Genomic DNA, 11,741 nt, shown 5'->3' on the forward strand with positions numbered 1-11,741 from the left:
AGTCTCTTTTATATAGACCTTAGTGGTCCCTAATACTGTATCTGAAGTCTCTTTATATAGACCTTAGTGGTCCCCTGAAGCTTTTGATGAGGGGGGTGTGACCAACTGCCTCTTTGCTCGTTTGAAAGCCATGATGTCTCTCTCTCATGGGGGGGGCAAATTTATACCCAGAGCTCAGTTTACACCTACCACCATTTCTAGCCATTGGGGGACCAAAGGCAAGCTGGGGGAACTCATTGTAATGTTAAAAACCTCATAAAGGGACATTTTCATGCCATGGGCCCTTTTAAAGCTAGAAATGCTGAAAGCCAAACGTGTCACTGGAAAGGATTCCAACTCTGTGACGTCCAACAGCCTGCAGCTGAAGACACAGAATGCACCAGCTGCCCTTTGAGACAGCACGGCCACTGCTGGAGTTGAAGGAGAACATCACCGATGGCATCTAATGAAGCGTTGACTGGCACCTTGGAAGCTCTTGGTGCATTCAGTGTTGTGGTAAAGGACTCTTCGATGATCTAGTGGTTGTTTTGTCGTTACCAGCAACTGACTGGTCAAATACGTTATTGTTAATACATTTTAAATAAATCATTTCAATGTGCACCTATGACCTGAGCAATAAGCAAGTTGTTCTTTAAAGTCGTGTCTGCCGTTTTTTGCTCTTTCTTTAGTTTTTTTAAAATATCTGTTTCGGCACGGTTTTATTGGTATAGAAAAAACCCAAACGAATCCCAACCAGACCTACACGATGACAACACATACGAATATTCTCTTCCTTTTAGACGTCCCTCTTATTTTGTTAGAAACTAAAGTCTGCAGAAAGCAATCATCCTGCTGGGATCCTCTTCATCTTAGTGTGACTAAGAGCTTTGGCGGACTCAACTTGAGAACAATCTGTATCTTCTCCAGCCAAGAACAGAGAGGAAGTGAAGCGTTAAGGTTACGTTTGTGTATACCTCCCGACATATCAAATCGGAGCCAGCAACGCGTTTACAAAAACACTACTCCCGGGGTTCGAGTGCCTGTTTTTGTTTTTTATAACTGCCAGTGTCCTGTGTCATCTCTGTCGACTGCTGGTCCTTAACTGTTCCTCCAGTAGTGTTTTCAGCAGCAGACCTGTCACACTCCCTCAGCACGAAGCCACATCAGCAAGTCAACATCCTGTTGACTGGCATGACCGGATGGGATCACTGACTGTTGGACGGTGTTTTTTAAAGAGGGCTCCACAGCACAAGTCACATACCACACAGCAGTTATGGCACAAAACTGCTTTCCCTTTCTATGATCCTGACTCGGACTGTCAATAGTAGAAAGAATCAATCTTCCTGCAAAAACCATACAGACTTGTACTTGGGGCAGGATGATGTGATCTCATATTGATTTCATGATGAATTGTCACACTTAGTTGGATATCAATATATTAAGAAGTGAGTAGTTTTCATTCAGCATTGTCGTACTGACTCACTTCTGCCGTAGTTGTTCGGATTAGTTCAAATTCACCCTGGACTTGAATATGGTCTTTTTGATTGGTTAAATGTCAGTGGCTGTTACATCTATACATGGTTTGATTATATTCCATTCAATTCAATTTTCCATTCAATTTTATTTATAGTATTAATTCATACCAAGAGTTATCTCAAGACCCTTTACAAATAGAGGAGGTCTAGACCAAAATCCAGAATCTACAAGGACCCAACAGTTCTAGTAGTTTCCTCCAGAGCAAGCACAGTGGGACAGTGGCGAGGAAAAACGTCCTTTTAGGCAGAAACCTGGGACGGACCCAGACCCGGACCCAGACCCAGGCTCTTGGTAGGCGGTGTCTGACGGGCTGGTTGGGGTTAGAATGAAGAGTGGAAATAACAAAAAGTAGAAAAAAAAATAGGATTCCGCTAATTTATTTGTTAAATATTGTCATTTGAGTTAGATTGGTGAAAGAGCCTCAGTGTGTGTGCTGGTCGATACGTTTGGTTCAGCCCAGCCCTACTTGTACTTTATTAGGCCTTATACGTAGAAACAGAACTGTGTGACTGTGGACGTGAATAATAATGCTACTGTGAACAACGTCCTTGATATCCAAGAAACCAGTCTTATCTTTGTGAAATTATGAGAAAGTGAAGCAGAAAGAGGACTTGTGGTAAAATACTTTATCTTTAGAAAATTATGTTAATTGAAATTTTGGCAGGATTTAAATGTTCTCTCCTATTTTATAAAAGCAGCGAAGAGGCAAATGACAATATTTCAAACGTTAATTATTAATTATATTGTCCGTTTTATGGATGGCAATGGCACCCTGCCTGTTGACCCAACACAAATAGCTTTTTTTTTCAAATGTTTGGGATCTTTCCCTCGCTATTGACCAAATTTTCAGTTTTGAAGACAAATCGTTTAAGATTGAACATATATCTTTTTGCCTTTAATGTGTCCACATAGCTGCAGATTTAGATTAGTTAAACTCAAAAGAAATATCAATTGATGTGCTTTGACTTATGATCAACGTCTTCTCATTACAAGTGTGACTCATTAACTGCGACGTGTGATGGATTTTCCTAATTACTTAATACATATAAAATAAAATAAAATAAATAATTAATCTTATGGAAAATATCCCTGTCTTGGTTTGCAATTCTCCTCATACAAGAGGGGGCATTAAATTGCATTCATATTCCCCCTGCTGCACTGCCATTGTTACAAACCAGGAGCCGTCTGATGAAGGCTGTTTCCTTGGTTGTGTCATCCTGTGTAGTGGCAAAGGAAACTGTCAGAGTAAATGTTGTCAAAGAATCTACCTGGAGCAGCTTTGGGAGTCTGCACAATAGGGTTCTCCAGGAGGCTAAACTCCACCGTGTGTAGTGATGGCTGCCTTTGCCTGCCATTTCATTTTCTCCACTCTGAAGAGATTGTATATATAAATATAAAAAAGAGAAAGTTCCTCTCACCCCAGTGCTTTGTCATCCCCCTTCAGAAGCCAATGTTTTTTTTTCCTCTCTCTCTCTCTCTCTAGCCTGAAAAGAAGCTGCGATATAAATATATAAATGTGCTCCTCACAACAGTGAAAAAGCGCAGAGCCTCCCTCTGGAGTGCTTCAGCGGCAGTTTAAAAGCCTGTTGTTCTCTTATTCATAGAATCAGTTTTTGCAGGCCGTTTTGAAATGTTGTACATGACCTTATGACTCTGATAGCTGGTGTTTCCCTGTAGCTGCAGCTTGTCTTTTGGATAGTAGAGCTTGTGTCAAAAAGGAAATGCCTGGAGCTCCCACGTAGGCCTACAGTGAGACTGACACGGGTCAAATAGTATTGAGTCCTAATGTTCTCGGGTGCTTGCTGTAACATATTAACATGGCCAAACACATCAGAGCAGTGAACAGAGATATCTTCACAAAATGTCTTGTACCTCTTTATTTATTCTGTGTCCAATCAACCCCGCTAATCATAATGATATGCATTTTTAATTTATTTTTTGGGGCCATGATTTCCAACCAGGTGTACTTGTACCCCTGGGGGTACTTGGAAAGATTGGGCTGAAGCCCAACTAATTTAAATAAATACAAATTATGACTTTATTAAAAGAATAGATCAGCTGCAACACCTGAACACTACATGATGAAGTTGTGTGCTTGAAATATAGTTAGCAAGTTTAGCTTGTAGCTGAAAAGTAAAGAATAAATTGTAGAAATTAATACCTTAAAGTAATGATGCTGGACGCTGGAAATAGCTAAAAGTATTGCATAAGCGACTGAAGTGGTTAGCTAAAACTAATGACTATGTAATTGAAATAATTAGCTAAAAGTAACGACTAAACAGATAAAACTACACAAGTACGATTGATGACTAAACCAACCTAAATACAGTTCCCCAATCATAAAATACATTACATTTCAAGGATACTTTGGGAGCTGAGGATGGGGGCAGGGCTGTGGGGGTACCTGGGACAAAAAACGGTTGGGAACCACTGATCCAAGGAGCTGGTGTTATTTTAAGAGGATTCACATGAAAATAAGCAAGAATGATACTTCCTCCAGTGATTGCAGCCAAATAGATGGAATTTATTGCTCTCAATAACAAAGAAGTACCAGGATGTCCTACTATATTGGAACATCCTGCCATATGTATTAAACATATGGTCTTACTCACAACTCACACATCTAAAGTATTACAAACAGTTAGTTCAATAATGTGGTAGGAAAGTCTTGAACACATTATTGCAAAAGAATTTTTTTGAAATAGCTCTCTTTCTCTCCTTCTGTGCACAGGTTACAACTGTATTCAGCTGATGGCCATCATGGAGCATGCCTACTATGCCAGCTTTGGATATCAGATTACAAGTTTCTTTGCTGCTTCCAGGTAAATGCTTATCAATTTCAGAGTATGATACAGAATATTAGCCTGACGTCATCAGACTCAGATTCTAGTCAGAATGTAGACTTCCTGAACTCAAAGGTTGTGGGCGGGGCTAAGGCCGGCTGGCATCCAAGCTAACAAAATATGAATTTGGTACACGCTTTGATTGCAAAGCTGTCATGTTACAAAAGTGTGTAAAACATTTAAAGTTATAACCTCTATGGTTTTCATTATAAAAACATCCATTTTGGATTTCACATGAAATTGCCTTTTTGTTTTTAGCATTAGTCATTCATTTATTTTCCATTCTGTTTAATATGTGTCTGTATTGTAGTTTTGGCGTAGTCCCCCTTTCCTGCCCCAGAATCAAGTGACTCATGCAGATATTGAAAGTGATGTGCATGACAAAAAACAGTGTGCATTTCACATTATATGGAAGGCAACATTTATTATTTTTTTGATTGTTTTTAGGGCATTTTAGGCCTTTATATCTATAAGACAGCTAAGACGTGAAAGGGTAGAGAGAGGGGGAGAAGGACATGCAACAGAGGGCCTCAGGTCCCAGAAGGCAACATTCAGTATTGGCATGCTAGAAGACATTGTTTCCAGTCAACTTTAGTCTTCTTTAATGAAACAACGCGACGAGTCCTTTCAGCTCAGCCGGGACTGAAATCCTAAAGGTTATAACTTAGAGGTGTCCTTTTTTATTTGCAGTGTTTTACATATCATGAACAGTATTTCTGCCCTTAAATTCAAATGGTTTGAGAGAAATTGGTTGGATAAGTAACCCCGTCATAAAGGACCAAACTGAGCCAGCAACTTGCCAATTCATAAAAATAGTCACGTCAAATCAAGGTTAGGAAGTCTGACACCAGCAATAATCTCTCTGTAAATACATTGGCTGTTAATCCAGGGAGTGGAGGGAGTCGCAGATAAAGGTGGACTAGTCAGAGTATTTATCTCCTCTCAGAGGTCCCTCCCTTGGTTAGAGTAGAGGCTGAGCCCAAAGTGTAATGTATATTGTAATTTCACCCATGATTGATCTCTCAGTGTCACTTAAAACCTGAGCGGTCGAATACCGGAAAGCGAAGTAATACTGTCGCTATGTGTCCTGTTTAGAAAGGAAGCTGATGGAATGATAGCTGGAAGGACAGATGGGTCGCTTTTGGACAATATGAGGAGTGTACACAAGGATATGTGTGTTTGTATACTGAAGTGTGTATGCATACATACTGTAGCATTACTCTGAGATCCCCAGTGTCTTCTTTTTGACACTTTCAATAACATTAAAGGACTGTAAAAGAGTTCTATTATCATACAAAATTAATTCAATGTATAAATTAGTGTGGTTAAAATGGATGATCTTGAGACAAATGACCGAGAGGGAAATTATGACTGTGAAATAATATACTGCTCTATAGTCTTCTAAATCCCAAACACGTTCAAGGACAATATGAATAATGATAATAAAGTATAAATTCAGCTTGTGCTCTTGAACTTTCTTTTAAATTGCAGGCCTGTTGTCACTGTGATGCTAATTTAAGGAAAAGCAAACTCAAGCCAAGGACATTTTTGCTGCTCATTGCCTTGCACAAGTCATGAACCAGGTTTATTTTTAGGGGAGGGGGCTAGTTGAGGTAAAGTATTTTGGCCAGACATTAGAAATAGACTTATAGGTTTATTGTTGTGAAGACAGTTGGTCCATTCCTCCTCAAGGGCGTAATTTTGACTTAAGGATTTAGATTTAGAGTTATGTTTAGAGCTGCAACTAAATATTATTTTCATTATCAATTGATCTATTAAAAATTAAGTAATTTATTTTTTGGTCTACAAAATGTCAGAAAAGGGGGGAGATGTCAATCAGTGTTTTCCAAAGTCCAAGATGACGTCCTCAAATGTCTTGTTTTGGCCACCACTCAAAGATATTCAGTTTCCTGTCACAGAGGAGAAACTAGAAGACATTTAACAAGCTGCAAACGTCAAATGTTTACTTATTTTCCATTAAAAAAAAAACTACTCAAAAGGATTAATCAATTATTAAAATAGCTGGAAATTAAGTTAAAAATTCAATTTATTGTTAATCTTTGCAGTTCTAGTTATCAAGTTAAAGGTTTTCAGACTAGTACAAATCTGTGTGTGTGTGTGTGTGTGTGTGTGTGTGTTGTAGTCGGTACGGTACCCCAGAGGAGCTGAAGCACATGATTGACGTGGCCCACTCGATGGGCATAGTGGTGCTGCTGGACGTCGTCCACAGCCACGCCTCCAAGAACACCGAGGACGGCCTGAACCGCTTTGATGGCTCCGACTCGTGTTTCTTCCACTCCCCCCCCAGAGGGGACCACAGCCTGTGGGACAGCCGCCTCTTCAACTACTCCAGGTACTCGCTATCTTCTTCCACACGCCTCTACCTCCTCTGCGTCTTTGTACATATGCATCACTCTGCAGGCTACTGGATGTATGGATCTGGCCTGTCAATAAAAGGGCGTATTTACCAAAAAAAAGAAGATACGTTAAGATATGTTTAATAAGATTGAATGAGAAATTTCACACTACCAGCCTTTAACCTTTAACTACAGTAATCACATCAAGACGTATAAACAACACGTAAAGTTTTAGCTTTAAGTTTATTGGCATATGTTGTGCAATGTACAATAAGGGTGGAACAAAATATGGATATGGCAATGTATATAATTAGTCCTTCTTCTGGCGATGGTTGGGTGGCGATAGTGCAGTGGATATGACACATGCCTTTGGTGCGGAAGATCTGGGTTCAATTCCCACAGGCGCTCTAAATAGATTTCCGTGTTCCTTGCATCACTTCTTCATGGCTCCTTGAGGTGGCGCTCAACGCAAGAATGAAGGAAACACAAGTTAGCCGATGAGGAAGAGGTTTCAGTTTGAGGAAAATAACAGATGCCCCGGCCCCGTTTGAGTCCAGCGTCTGGACGTTGCTCTATAGTTTTGTCATTTTTATTTACAGACTGAAAAACTTGAGCTGCAGAATTGTGTTGTTTTCTACCAGTTTAGACTTGCAGTAAATAAAGAGAGAAAACCTGCTCTGTCCGAACGATGTCACTATATGTCATCACAGGATAGTCTGGCAATGTATTGCTCATCACAGAATAGCTGTATTGTGATATTTTCAGTATCGATAGCATGAGGTAGTTTGTGAGTCCCACCTTTAATGTACTTTGTAGGTGTTTTGGAATGAATCATTGCCTCCATGCATTGCCACACGGATCGAGGCGATTCTGCATCAACACAGTGATAGACCATAATCGATTTTTACCCACAGATGTTGATTTTCCAGATTGAAGCTTTTTTTTGTGCCTGTCTGTTGTGTTCAGACTCCACTACATCCACAAAGTGTCTTTTTTAAGAGCGGATACAATAAAAGGGGAGTTCATACATATCTAACTGCTTGAATTTGTTGTTGAAAACCATGTGTAGCAATACGAAACAGTATTGAGTAGGTGATGCACCGCGATATGGAATAGATTCTAATCGTTGACAGGTTAACCTTAACTGCATGGGGACACTGAAGACTCACACCCCAGTACTTTGGACAACCTAGTTGCAGATGTGCATTGATGCATACGGTTAAAACATGATGTTCAAGTCAATTTGATGCAAGAGTATTGCAAACCGCAGTTAAGATTTTCAGTTTCAACAAGTTGAAAAAAAGAAATGTTCTTAGTCAACCATAACAATGGATTGTTGGCAAGTTGTGAGAGCTTTAAAGAGAATATATAATAGAGAAAGTTCTGCAGTGCAATTAAATCACAATGCAATTACTTCCAGTGTTGGGAGCAACGCGTTACAGTAATGCATTTCTTTTTGCTGCAACGCAGTAATATAACGCGTATTACCAATTACATTTTGGTAATACTTGTTAAAATCCAAACCAGTGTCCCAACAGGTGACAGAACAGACAACATTTGTGTCCCAACAGGGGACAGAACGGACAACATCCGTGTCCCAACAGGGGACGGTACAACAACATCTGTGTCCCAACAGGAGACAAAACACACAACATCCGTGTCCCAACAGGGGACAGAACGGACAACATCTGTGTCCCAACAGGTGACAGAACGGACAACATCTGTGTCCCAACAGGGGACAGAACAGACGACATCCGTGTCCCAACAGGGGACAGAACGGACAACATTTGTGTCCCAACAGGGGACAGAACGGACAACATTTGTGTCCCAACAGGGGACAGAACGGACAACATCCGTGTCCCAACAGGGGACAGAACGGACAACATTTGTGTCCCAACAGGTGACAGAACGGACAACATTTGTGTCCCAACAGGGGACAGAACGGACAACATCCGTGTCCCAACAGGGGACAGAACGGACAACATGGCAACAGTGGTTTCCAATGACGACCGGGTCTTTACTGGGACCCTTTGTTCAATATGTTTCAGTTTTACAAACTAGAAAGTGAACAACTTAAGCCTAATGGACATGTTCTGCATCTAGCGTCTCACGTTCATCTCAGTCAGCTAGCAAGAGGACATAACAGACAACTTCTGTGTAGGATGATTCAAAATAAAAGCACTTCCTGTGACAATTCGCAGTAAAACTAAATTCCTGTTAAACAAATACGGTTATGTACTTTTTCACATATCATCTGTAAATAAAGTACTGTAAATAATGTAAATAGGAATTTTTAATGAGACTATATTTGACCATGTTTTAAACTAAACATGAATTTCTTATTCAAGTGCTTTACTAACATTTTACAACAATGCCATACTTTTACAACTGTAATGTACTTTTATTTGAGTATTTTCATTTTCTCCTACTTGCCTACTTTGTGTAGCTTTACTTTGCCTTTTTATACAGATTTTACAAAATATTATGAATATCTAGGATGTATTAAAGTGGATTAAGAGGAGACTTTATTGATCCGGTATTGAAATTCGCAAGCTAGCTGCCAAGTCAAACTTCTGCTGTTAGTTTGATGAAAGTGACTCTATAGTAATGCGCCGTAGTGGAACACATTCAAATTCAGACCGTTATATAGTAATATAACTAATTACTAAAAAATGACAGTAACTAGTAATCTGTAATATGTTACATTTTGTAAGTAACATGCCCAACACTGATTACTTCCTGTTCTATTACGTGATATTAGAGAATCGGCCCTAAACCAGCACGGCGGGACTCTTACTTTACCTCTGTCTTTGACTTAATGCAACTATAATTTTAGTGTAATTAAATCCGACATTCCTTTTTCTGAGCCTTTTAGCGTCGTCCATGATATAAAAGCAAGGAACTGCTCACTGATTACTGCAATTTCAGCTCCACATTATGTTCTAGCTGTGAAGAATAAAAGCTGCGTTTGAATGTAACATATGCTACTAAAGTCATTCAAGCGACCACGGCTGCATCATACTGTATATATTAATGTTTACAGGGCTGATGAATGAGCACCGCAGTTTATGAGGTTCTGAATTTAAACAAAAAATGTGTTTAAGAAACAAATGAAAAGATTGATAAATGAGGCCAAATGGGAGCTGACGTACCACTCTTTATATTCTCTCAGACCATGTAATATAGCGTGATGTGTTGAAGGTCAAAAGCAAGCTATGATCTCAAAATGACAGATTACATTTCTCACCTGAATGGCCGTGCAGTCAGGTCCACTGTTAAGCTGATATTCCAAAGGCGTAGAACGGGCTATTAAAGGTGAATGTAGGCTTCCTCCAATACTCTTGATTTTACCTTTACACATCTGGCAAGACAGGAGTTGAATTTTAATGCGTTATGAGTAATGATTTGATGTTACAGTGTTGACAGGCTTTAGCAATGTTCATATTTTCAGCTAATTACAGGAGTGTGAGGAAAAACATGAAAGGCTTTAAGTCGGGCAGGCTCCTCTGGTGCTTAGTGTACACCAAAACTATTGATTGGTGTTGTTGTAGGGTGGCTAATTAAGTGTCTCTCCTCTCGCCGCTGTACCCACAAAATGATCCCAGCGCACATTAAAGAGGAACGGGCATTGTTGAGTCTATCAAATGCCTTTTTGAACTCCCTTTTAATAAGTGTGTGTGTGTGTGTGTGTGTGTGTGTGTGTGTGTGTCGGTGTGCAGCAGCTTCCGATACATTATACAATGTTTAGTGTCAGGCACAGGGACTATAATAAGAGAACCAGGGTGTTCTTTCATTACTTATTGAACTCTCCTCATATCCGAATTACTCATTAGACACGGTGCAGACATATGCCACGACTGGGAGGCATATGAGGAGTCATTTGTAAAATCCCAGAGGAGCTCGGCAATGTCATAGCCAGTTCATTTGTCTTCCGCGCCTCTCACAGGTTGTTTGGACGTGTCGTTTGTGTCAAGCTTTTCTGCTCCTCCCTTTGGGAAGGAAATGAAGCTCAGAGGCTAGCCGTGATCCTAGGCTGTTTTTAATCAAGCAGCAGCCCTGCTATCAGCCATCACAGTCCAACCATGATGTTCTTATTAGGTTGACAGAAGCTGACTGATACTGGCTATCAGAGCAAAAGATGCATTTTCCTTGTTGCTGCCACTTCTGCTCCGCTTCCACTTCTGCATCTTTATCAAGGAGTTTAGTTTGGGTTTGTTTCTCTTCAACTTTTCCTCAGTCTGGAGAGAACGCTGATTAGATCGATGCCTGCTATCCACTTGTTAACATGCATTGGAGGTCCTCGCAGACACAATAGTTTTGTGTCAGGACGGTCTGGGCATCTCTTTATTGAAAGGAGCTTGTCCTTGTCCATGCTGAATATTTGAATAAGATAAATATTTTGAGTATATTGGAGGAAAAGTGAATACAATATTTCTTGAACCTTCGGGTTGAAATGTTACCTTGAAACACCAATGATACTGTACAATGGGGTTTGGAAGTTTGGGCACCCCAGGTAGAAATTTGTATTAATGTGCATAAAGAAGCCAAGAATAGATTAAAAAAAATCTCCAATAGGCATCAAATGACAGATTAGACATTGATATAACATGTCACAAAGAGTTAGATTTTATTTTCATCATTTACACTTTCAACAAAACAGAAAACAAAAAATGGCTTCTTTCTAGCACCCTTTTGGAAAGCTGAGACCTGACAGTGTCAGGGATTATCTCAATCATGGTCTGGAAAGACCAGGTGATGTCAATCTTAAGGTTTTAAATGCCCAGACTCATCTGACCCCCCCAACAATCAGCGCCATGGCTTCTTCTAAGCAGTTGTCTAGAAAACTGAAACTGAAAATAGTTGACCGTGCCAAAGCAGGAGAAGGCTAGAAGAAGATAGCAAAGCGTTTTCAGATGCCAATATCCTCTGTTTGGAATGTAATTAGAAGTGGCCGTCATCAGGACCAGTGGAAGTTAAAGGTCTGGAAGAACAAGAACAACATCAGACAGAACAGCTCGCAAGATTG

At 40.0% G+C, this 11,741-nt stretch overlaps 1 protein-coding gene across 1 annotated transcript in view; it reads left to right on the top strand.

Annotated features, from left to right (window-relative positions):
- gbe1b (glucan (1,4-alpha-), branching enzyme 1b) overlaps positions 1 to 11,741 on the top strand; it is a 107,141-nt gene that overhangs the window by 24,814 nt on the left and 70,586 nt on the right. The window contains exons 6-7 of the mRNA XM_034867664.1: positions 4,247 to 4,337; positions 6,502 to 6,711. Coding sequence (XP_034723555.1) covers positions 4,247 to 4,337; positions 6,502 to 6,711 — 301 coding nt within the window. The remainder of the gene's footprint in view (positions 1 to 4,246; positions 4,338 to 6,501; positions 6,712 to 11,741) is intronic.

This window comes from Etheostoma cragini, chromosome 3 (genome assembly GCF_013103735.1).
Source record: "Etheostoma cragini isolate CJK2018 chromosome 3, CSU_Ecrag_1.0, whole genome shotgun sequence".
Classification (NCBI taxonomy): domain Eukaryota; kingdom Metazoa; phylum Chordata; class Actinopteri; order Perciformes; family Percidae; genus Etheostoma; species Etheostoma cragini.